General features: G+C 39.7%; 1 protein-coding gene across 1 annotated transcript; it reads right to left on the reverse strand.

The window, feature by feature from the left end:
• Positions 1–511: 511 nt before the first annotated feature.
• On the reverse strand, positions 512–10,115 carry LOC149007448 (uncharacterized). The gene is made up of 2 exons (XM_089167064.1): positions 9,851–10,115; positions 512–657 (listed from the first exon to the last, which is right to left on the reverse strand). The coding sequence occupies exons 1-2, from the start codon at positions 10,113–10,115 to the stop codon at positions 512–514; spliced, it is 411 nt and encodes a 136-aa protein (XP_089023190.1).
• Between the last annotated feature and the right edge of the window lie 644 nt (positions 10,116–10,759).

Raw genomic sequence — 10,759 nt, forward strand, 5'->3', positions numbered from 1 at the left:
GACATCTTTTGAAACAGATGTGCATAACCCTTATTCTAATGTTTTTGCAGTAACTAGGTTTCTGAAACTCAGGGAATGCCACAGTACCGGCCATCAGCATCAACATTCAGCATGATCTAGGTCTAGGAGGTCAACCAATTCCCGCAAAAATCACGAATGCAGATTAAGCCCAAATGAGTTGCAATAAGCACCTTTCAAGGTCAATGTAACTATTAACCTACTTAATAGATTGGTGTCAAGAATACATTCTAAGATACTCCTGAAAAGTTAAAGATTCCATTCTCTACAAAGTACAAACAGGCTAACAGCTAGTTTGAATGGAACAGTCTTTTAGAATGTGTAACATCTAAATCTTGGAACTTTTTTCATAGCATTGTCATACATCAATGTTCCTTTCACCAACATTTTTAAGGACCAACAAGCACATCATTTTAGATCACACAGATATACTCTGCAGTATATGATAATACTTGTTTCTATAAATCTAATTATTTACACAAGGGTTACAAAATCACCTTCTAAATCGAGATCCCTTACCAGGTCTGCCATCAGTCCTATCACCCCATACACAAGCCCAGAAAAACAGAGACATCCAGAAAAGAACAGCAAAAAAGATCTGTGCTCGGTCCTGGAATCTAGAGAATGTAGCGTCAAGACCTGTTTCAGGAAGAAACACTCAAAAATCAGATCAGTAAAATTTTCAAAACCTTCTAAAACCAATGGTGGCAATTCATCCGTCTCTCGAACCATATCTAAGAGGAAGAAATTTGCAACATTTTGATTATGTCCATCTTCTTAAGACCCCCACATAATTTTCACACGACACATTCTGCTATTCTCTCACAGAGAAGACTACCATTTGAAATACAGAGAAACTAAAATGGCTCAGTGTATTTCTATAGTAATACAACAGTTAATTAACATGATCGGTTGGATAAGTGTGATTCTGTTGATTACTGATGAGCACATTTATGTGTGAAATCTTATGGCATAAAGCATGCATTTTACACACTTAGAGTGGAGCTACCTTGGATTTTATGTTGTTTTTGAAGATTTTAGGACTTTTCAATATTTAAGCAAATATTTGGAGTTTTGGATATGAATCATGCAATTTTACATGTCAAGAGGTCCATTCAAATTCTCAAATGCGAAAATGGGCCTGATCTGGAGCATGATGGGCTAGAGATGTGATTATGGGCCATCTCCTAAATATTTAAGAGATAAAGAAGGCAAATTTGATCTACGGTTGAGATTATAAATTATCAATCACTCTACATAGATATTATTGAGAGAGTCCAAATGGAGAAAAGAGTCCTTGCATACCTTAATATCTTATTTCCTATTTGTGATTTGATTAAAGAAAGAAAAAGAGGAAAAATTAATTATATTCAAATAAGGAAGAAGGAAAAATCCCGTTTTTGAATGTCTCTGTTCAATTTCGATCAAGCCCTTCATCGAATGGTCATCCGGTGTCCGATTGAGCTGATATTTGGAGGAGAGCTTCACGACTTCTTGATCCTCAAATCCAATGGTGGAATTGTGCATTTGATCTCTCTAAGTCAGTTTGATAAGTACATCAAAACCCTAATTGGTTGAGTCAGATAGAAACCCTGAGTTTGATTCAAATTCTGTCAAGATTCATATCCCATGTAAACTCTATAAAAGGAGAGCATAATCCATCAAGGGAGAATGTGTTTTAGAGCTTAGTAGAAGCACTCTTTCTTTTCTCTTTAGTTTATTTAGGCTTTCTCTAGTTTTCTTTGCTTACTTTTGTGAGATTTTAAATTTCTAGATTAAATGTTTAGGTTTAATTTTTCTATGTAATGCAATTCAAGTTCAAGTTTCAAGTTTTAAGATTCGTTTTTCTCTGGGTCTAACAATTGCAAATCTAGATCATTCTAGATCTAGATCTGGTTGTTAGGGTTGGTTGAAGTAATTAATGATCCATGAATTTCGTTTGTTTGGTTTTTTTTTCCTTTTGTTCAATTTGCAAGTATAAGTAACCTTCTTCATTGATAAGTCTTGACTCTAAGCCTCCTCTCCATTGAACCGCTCTTGTCTTCTTGTTATAAAAGCTTAATTGAACCCCTCCATATTCTTAATCTTAGGATTTACTTTCAGCATTTATTTATTGTTTTATTATTTTAAAATTAAGTCTTAATTGACAACCCTTCAAGCTTACCAAAAACTCTGGGTCCTTGGATCGAGCTAATGCCATCACTTGTCGTGGATCTACTGGGTCTTCATCTCTTTTGGTTTTGGGAAGGATTTAAAAACCCCCCCCCCCCCGCCCCGCGCCCCCCCCAACCCCCCCCCCCCCCACCCCCCCCCCCCACCCCCTTTCCTTTTATTAACTTAGGCGTTATTTACTTTCTACATTTATTTATTGTTCTCCCTTCCCCTGGGTCCTTGATCAGAGATGCTTACAGTCGTGCCTCTCTTTGGTTAAGGTTTCCCTTTCCTTTTATTACTCTGTTATTTACTTTCTACATTTATTTATTGTTCTCCCTTCCCCTGGGTCCTTGATCAGAGATGCTTACAGTCGTGCCTCTCTTTGGTTAAGGTTTTCCTTTCCTTTTATTGCTTTAATTATTTCTTTTCTGCAATTTCTTTTTTCTCTAATATCCATTCCCCCGATCGGTGGACTGTAAGTTACGACAAAGGGTCCACGGTCAAAGTCATTATAATTATACTCCCCTTCCTTAGATACAGAGCTGACACTCGGATCACTTCCCTTTTATTTTTATTTATTTATTATTCGCATTTTTTCCTGCCTTTATTAATTATGCGTTGATTATGTTTGCTTTAATTTTTGTTTCAATTCGATCGCATTAGATGTATGGATTAGGGGACCATTCGTTTAGTTTAATTAAGTAATTAACAAATTTTAATCATTGCACTCTCGCATTATCATTAAGAAGTTAATTCTAAAGTGGCATATCTCCTTGAGATTGACCCGTTAGCTACACGATCCCGTGCGTTTGCGGTTACTTTTAATTTCACAAACAAGTACCTGAGAGTTTTACTCACTTTGATCATTATTCTTACAGTAACCATAGACTTTAAGGATATAAGGTTCAAGAATCTAAGCATATAACTTCCTGGTCATAGTTCAATATGTCAAATATAGGGCAACCCTAGAAATACAATAAATGTGGATGATACTTGAGACCAAAATCCAGATACACTCATCTTCTAAAGGATCCATTTGAATATTAAAAGGGGAAATTTCTCTCTCCCCTGTTGTTAGACTTTATTTACTCTTACTCCCCTCTCAAATTTTCACCTCTAATTCCCCAAAAAAGTGAACTTTTACCTCTCTTTCTCCCTGATATTTTAAAATTGCCAAATTACCTCTTTAGTCAGTTATACTGATTTTTTAACTAGGGTTTGGGGCTTTACAGAATTTTCAGAATTTCCAGAATCTGCCACAAGTAAAGGAGAAATAGAAGGGAATAGAAGAATGGAGGTTGGGAATAGAGGGAAGGGTCTAGGGCGGGGAGGGGTAACAACTGTAGGTCCTAGAGGGAAGGGGAAAGGCCTTTGATGGGGGCTGAGAATAGATGGAAACTAGGGCTTGGGAATGGGTGAGGGTGCTGCAAGCTAGAGAGGAAAGGTGGAAGGTTGTGTAAGGTTGGGGAAGGTGGAAAAGGGCAGGGAAGGGCCTGGGTTTTGAATTTCATGATGGGAGAGTGGACTGGTCACTCAAGGGTTGCTGTAGGTGCTGACTCCAGGCTGCTGCAGGCTAAGAAAAAGAAGAGTGATGAAAATTGCAGAAAACCAAAGCGCTTAGCCGTGGGGATCCTCCTTGGAACCCATGACTCCAGTTCTCCTTCAAATCAGTCTGTAATTTTTATTAATCTAGTCTAACTTGTTACAACTGAGTGGGGCTTTATTTATGACTTCTTACAAGAAGGAATTTTAAATTAGGACCTAACAAACAAAAGAAGACTACTAAGGACTCCATTAGGAATTCACTTCCTTCTTAATCTAAAACTCTACTAAGCAATTAGAAGAGGAGTTCCAATTAGAACTCCTAACAAGAGACTTGTACAAGTAAACTTCCTACTCAAAACACGGAATCCAATTGAGAATGGACTTCCTACTTGGACTCCTACACACATCAAGACTCTTCACTACTCACCCAATTGAAAAACACGAAGTAAATCCTAACACTTCAAATTATAGAGAATCTAACTAGACCACTCTGGCCTCAGGGGATGGTAAGATGACTAAAATACCCCTCAAGTAATTTGGCCAGCTCTTGGTGCTCTATGCTTGTGGGCTGCCTTTGGGCCTAAAATATGCACTGCCTTATGGTTGTCAATTCTGAGTACATCATAATCTCAGCAACTCTAAAGCCTTCGAAGAGGGTTTATAGCAGTAGAGTGAATTAGTGTCAATATTTACCATCATGAGCTGACAAGTCTATTGTATCATAGAGGATCACTCACATAACCTGGTTGCACCACCTTCAAGTAAAATCAAGGTCTTCAGGAGAATGCTCTTTAGTACCTCAGCCTGCTAATGTAAAGCAAAGATCAAATATGACCTAGCCCCAAATAACCCAGACAATTGAGAAGTAGCAATAAGGACAGAAATAATCAGCTTACGGTCTCAACAAAAGCAATCTCAGAAGTATGACCAGTCTAGGTTTAATTGAAGCTTGTATGGTGGTGAACCACTGTTGTAAGTTTCATTTGATTCCTCATGTTAGATCAAGATGGAATAGGGTGAACGATGGACAGAATGATGGGGAGTGTGAGATGGAAGTTTTTTTTTTTTTTTTTGGGGGGGGGGGGGGGGGGGGGGGGGGGGGGGGGGGGAGGATCCCATCAACTAAACTTTCAATTACAAACCTGGTTCGATTGGAGGAGTGGCAAAAGGCATCTCCAGTGACTTAGGAGTGTTATATCTCTAATTTCATGATCTCATCGGCAACAAAAAGCCAATTCGAACAAGGGGACAGAGAAAGAGCGTAGGTGGGTTTAGCTCTCAACAGCAATGCTCCTTCAGTTTAAGTGTTTAGCTCAAGCAAAAAGGTCCTCACCCTTCTTATCACTCAAGCAAAAGACGAGAATAATGCAAAGCCAAGGTTTGGTACCCCAAAAAAATAGAAACTAGACCTTGTTGAGTTATTCAGTCAATATTCTCATTAATAACAAAATAGAAACTTACAATAACAAAATTTTAGAAACTAGGCTTTACATTCTTGGATATTTGGAGTCCACCAGAAACATATAGTTTGAGGTTAGACCTGCAACAATCTAAAAATCAAATGCATAACAAACTTTAGGCACATCATCCTCCCTCCGCTAGTGACCTTAGGTCCTAATCTGATCCTATTCTAACCAGCCAATTTCAAGATATAAATATTTCTAGAATTTCCATGCTCCCTGAAACCCTAAAACAAAGAATCTCATATCATTCAATTTAGTCATCCAACCCAACCAAACTTTGATGATTTTACCCCTATATCATTATCTACATTCCCTCCAGGCTTCAATATGACACTTATGGGCTCCAATTCCCCATCTCTGGAATATTCAACCCATATTTCTAAGATCCACTCCATTGGTAAATTTTCCTTAACAGCTGGGATTGACACAAACTATTTATAGATTGCACAAACCACCACAATCATACCATTGGATATTGAACGCAATCATACATCCTAGGAACCCCTTCAGAGTTTCCCCTATTTTCACCTCATAGACCACATAACCGAATATTCAAGAAGCCTCTCAACCCCTTTGATTTGGTTTTCTTAAAAGACCTTGCTTAACTGGCCCTCATTCATTTGAGGCTATATCATTGTAACTTGATTTCTCCTATTGCGGGGTTATACTTCTCTACAAGTCTGGTTGACCAGGTGATGTAACCAGAAAGGATCCTGCCCCATTTTCCTATGGCCTTCAAGGACGGCTGAATCTCACAATGGGCAAGTTGGTCATTCCCCCCCTGGGGGTTCTAATGGGGGTCATAAATGCAGAGTACTGTTACGAGTCCAAATCTACCATTATTTTTTATTTGAGTTGGTCTTTGATTGGTCATGGAAGAGACCCGATAAGGTTAGAAATCCCAATCATAGAGGGATCTCCTTAGTTGCACTCCACTTTCTATAAGGAGTCTAGATCTACTCTAGCTTTGTAATTTGGATTATCCCCTATGATGAGTTATGTGAGAGTCCTTAGTAGAGTGGAAGTCCCACGTCAAGTAGAAGCCCCACTCTATGTTGGTTCCTAAGTTGGAGTCCAATCTTAAAAAGGATTCAAACTTACTTGGAAATCCTTATGTGTTTGCCCTTCTATTTAAGAATCCTTGTTTGTTTTATTTTCTAATTTGAGTCCAACAAGAAGTCCTATTCATGTAAGGCTATAAATATAGCGCCAAAAAGCTTGTAAGGAGACAAACTTAATGATTAATAAAATTTCAAGAATTGCCAGTGACTTGAGAGGAGTCATGGTTTTCCCTAGGTGGGAGACCTGCGCTGTTTTGTGCTACTGTTTGCTGCAAATTTCAACCCCTTCTTCAGTACAAGAAGCATCCAAACCCTGCGGCACCTGCAGTAGTTCTTCATCAAAGCTAACACCCTCAACAGTAAACACCATATAAGTAATCACCCCATCCCCTTCCCTACCTCCGACCCCCATTCCTTCTTCCCCTTTTACCTTGTTCATCTCATGGCACCTATGGAATTCCTCCCAAACCCTAGAAACCTGCAACTACTTATCTCCCCCTCCAAATCCTCTTCTCTTCTAGAATTAACTACACCCAATCACTAAAAGCCGACCTAAACAGCAGCCCTAAACCTAGCTCCTAGATTCTAGAATTTCATTCCCCATCAAAACCCTATACCCTAGGACTGAATCTGAACTTATAAAACAGCAATTACAGATTCAGTTTTCAGTCCTATCCTTCATCCTAAAACCCTCCAAATCTGTATCACATCCCCCACAACCCTAGCATCAGCCTAAACCTTAAAACCCTAAGTTTCAAAAACCTTAGCTTCAGGAATCAAATCTGAAAATGAAATTCAACAAAAGAAGATCTAATTCTCTACAACCCTAACCCTAAAACCTGCTGGCTGAAACCTGTCCTCAATTCCCCTGCATCCTAGAAGAACACTAGAACACCAGAAACCTTAATTTCTGACAAACCCTAGGTTATTAAATCCTAAACCTGGGATATACAGTTCTGAACTCTGAATTACAGAAAGGTTTTGACTGAAAGTTTCTACAAATCCTAGACTGCTAGCCTATCCAAACCCTTGCCAACCCTTTCTAAAACACTAGAACCTTCAAATCAGCCCCACACCTACAACTGCAGGGTGTTTAGACCCTAAAACAGCTGCTGGCCATGGGAAAATTAGCTGCAAACTGGCATAACAGCAGGTTAAAACCCTAAATCACAGCAGGTTCTCTAGAAGAGGATCCTGAAGACTAGCCTTGATATGGGGGTTGCATCAATTGGTATTAGAGCTAGCATGGATCGGCAATAGCCAAAGCCATGGACAAAACAGCAGATATTCCAGTACCATTACAAAGCCTAATAACTAGTGGGACTCAGCTGGAGCACCCACCTAGAGAAGAGTCAGAACTAGAAGGCCGTTATACCTTGACTACAACCTTCCCTGAATGTCATGACAAAAATCCTTGTGACAGAAGTAGAAGAAGAAAAATGGAGGAGAAATTGCATCTTCTAGACCAGGCTCAAATCAAGTGAACATAAAACTATGGTAATTGTTGACAGTGGTAGTAGTGCTAATTTGGTGTCTAAGGGTTTAATATAGTGCTAATCTTAATACTAAGAGGCATCCCTAATCTTGAGTCTCCCTTCTAGACAGTGATAGATTAGAAGTTACCTAGAGATGTCTAGTGTCCATCAGTCTCCACCCTTACTATGAGGAAGTCTGATGTGATGTAGTTCCTATGAGGTTTTAACAATATACTGGGGAGACCACCATGGTTGTATGATAAAGATGTTGCCATCATGGGTAGGGAAACCACTTTTTAGTTTATCCACAAAGGCCAGAAAATTGTTCTCCTACCCCTGAATCTACCAGAAGAAATCAAGAAGAAATAGACCCTTAGAACAAATCAGATAAACTCCTGTACCACACCACAGCACTTGGTGGTTCCAACCACAAAATCTAAAGGACTCAATTAAGAAAGCAACTAGAGCCTAACTCCACAACCAGAGGATGAACCCTCTTCACCAAACCAGAATCTCCATCCAGAGTTAGTGCCAAAAAATACTGACAAAGAAAATGAGGCTAAACTGGAGGAAGACCAAGAGTTGACTCAAGCCCTTCGTGAAAAGGTCATGACAATTGAAGAATGTGCTAAAACAACTAACAGGGATGAGAGCAACAACCACAGCTGGAAATGTGCCTTAAGAAGCACCTTCCCTACCAAAAGTTCACCATGCTCTAGACCTAGAAGACAAGAGTGTTACTGCCAAAAAATTTCAAAGAGACACCATAAGAGTTGCTTGATCTAGACCCTACTCCATGTGACACTCATCATTCCCTTGACGTCGAAGAATTTCTTGAATGAGTCAAGGCAGACAAGATCAAAGCAACCCAGGCTAACACAGTGGAGGTGAAGAAGGTAATTAGGAGCACTCCCCTAGAAGTGGAAATTCAAGATGTTATTCTTGATATTGAATGGAAGAAAAGCCAGGCTGGAGATGAAACTACAGAGGTTCATGAGGGCATAGCCAAGACAACAATACTGGAAGAAGTAGTGGAAAAAGAAGGCCCAAAAGGCATGACTACTAACTTTGAGCCTGAGCTTGAGCATGTCAAATTTATCATGTGATGTAAATCCAATTCTAGGGTAAGGGTTTCTAAGAGGATCTTCCTAGAATTTAGGATTTGCCCAAAATCTTCTAGCAATTTAATGGAAAAACCTAAAGAACCAAGGGTGAGACTACTATAGGTTGGAAAGGATCAACCTAAAATTCTTTGGGAGAATAAGGAAGTTTAGGGTTTTAACAAAAATCTATATGGTAAGTAATTGGGAGGGAAGGCAAAATTAGATTATTTCTATCTCCATGGGACGTTGGGATGAAATAAAAATAACAAGAAGGGAAAATATTATTCCTAGGATGATAGGAAGAAACTAATTAATTCTGGGATCCATATGGATATGGGTTGAAAGGGGAAAAATTGGGAAACTTTGGAGGGAAAAGAATTCAAGGATTCTTGAAAACTTGGGCAACTCAATTGTTTCTTTTCTTCTTTCCCCTAGGCCTTGGGGAATCCTTGAAAACAGTTTACATCACATTTCCTCTTCATTGAGATGAAAAAACCTCTTAGCAGGAGTGAAAACGACACCATCATTAGCAACAGAGTGATTACCAACAGCTTCAGGTCAGTAAGGGTCTGTTAAGACTTAAGAGCTTGTCTTAACAAAGACTCACCTGTAGACATGGTTCACCATGAGTGAGACTGGTTAGCTCAAATCCTCATCAGCGTGATTCAATGGATGAAACCCGAGACCATAAATTGTCTATGTCTGACATCAGTGAGAATAATCTAATAATTGGAAGGACCAGAACTTGTTGTATCAAATCATTAGCTTCAACTCTCGTTGAAGCAAGGAGCGGGTTAAGACAAGCTCTTAAGTCTTTGTTAAGACAACAAGAGAGGTAAAATATATCAAATCATTAGCTTCAACTATCGTCATAGAACCAATTATTTAGAATTCAGAAAAATATACAACAAGAAAGGACCAGAACTTGGAAGACCATAAAAAAAAATTCACGCCCTTGAAAACAACAATACTAATAATTGGAAGGAAATGAAAATAGAAGAAAGCCTCAACCAAATCATTAGATTCCTTACCCTCCGTTGACATGAGATCATTGTCGAAGGGCGGTTCAGATTCTGGAGGTGGATGACCGGGATTCTTGGCGTAACGACGGCAAGAAAAGGAATATGGTTGTGCAGTACATCTCGGAAATGAAAGGTAAAGACGGCACGGAGAGTGAAAGACAGGGTTCAAGGAAGGACAAGAGAAGAGTCGATGATGGCGTGAGAAGGTAAAGCCAGAAGCAGCCTCAGCGGAAGGGAACCTTTGAGACATGCTGACGCCAAGGAGACCCGCCATTTAGAAATGGTTCCAGAGGCGCAGTGACACACACATATTGTTCGTCACTTCGTTGCCTCCTATATCACACGCCAACGGTATCATGCCTCGGACCGCAGGGCCCCAGACGCTATAACAGCCCAGCTGAGCTATGTCCGTCCAATCCACGGTCCACCGACTAAGTCTAGCAACCCCCTCCGACTCGGTACCACACGGTCCGACTCAGATCTTTGACCTCCGAGGTCTTAAGGTTTAAAGTACCACACGGTATCAGTTGTATCTCATATGAATATGCATCGGCTAGTATCATATCGCATCATCTTGATTTGTTCTTCTATTGAAATGAGCTAAAATACATTGATCAGTACTCGATACCGGATAATATTGTCTAAAATCTTATGACCAATATGATACTGGAGACCAATACTCTAAACCCTATTAAGGTCCAATGCTGAATGCATCATCCACGTGGTGCATTATATAATGCACATTGATGCGTCCAAAATCTGCTCAACCCTTAGATCTCCTTATGATGACCTGCAAAACGAAAGCGTCAGATGTGGCCCGACCGCGGGGGTCGGGAGTCCACCTCCGAAGGCTAAGTCAGTTTATGAACTTAATCACAAACGGCTCTGCTAGAAGTACAAAGCTAAGGAATGAAGAAC

The sequence above is a fragment of the Hakea prostrata genome, chromosome 8, assembly GCF_041222555.1.
Source record: "Hakea prostrata isolate BN-2017 chromosome 8, UWA_Hpros_2, whole genome shotgun sequence".
Taxonomy (NCBI): domain Eukaryota; kingdom Viridiplantae; phylum Streptophyta; class Magnoliopsida; order Proteales; family Proteaceae; genus Hakea; species Hakea prostrata.

What these genes read in the sequence shown, in the direction of transcription:
- LOC149007448 (XM_089167064.1), bottom strand. Translation starts at nt 10,115, where the DNA reads ATGGCGGGTCTCCTTGGCGTCAGCATGTCTCAAAGGTTCCCTTCCGCT. An exon ending in TGATCTCATGTCAACGGAGG is followed by an intron (nt 658 to 9,850) that starts GTAAGGAATCTA and finishes TTCCTGAAACAG; the next exon opens with GTCTTGACGCTACATTCTCT.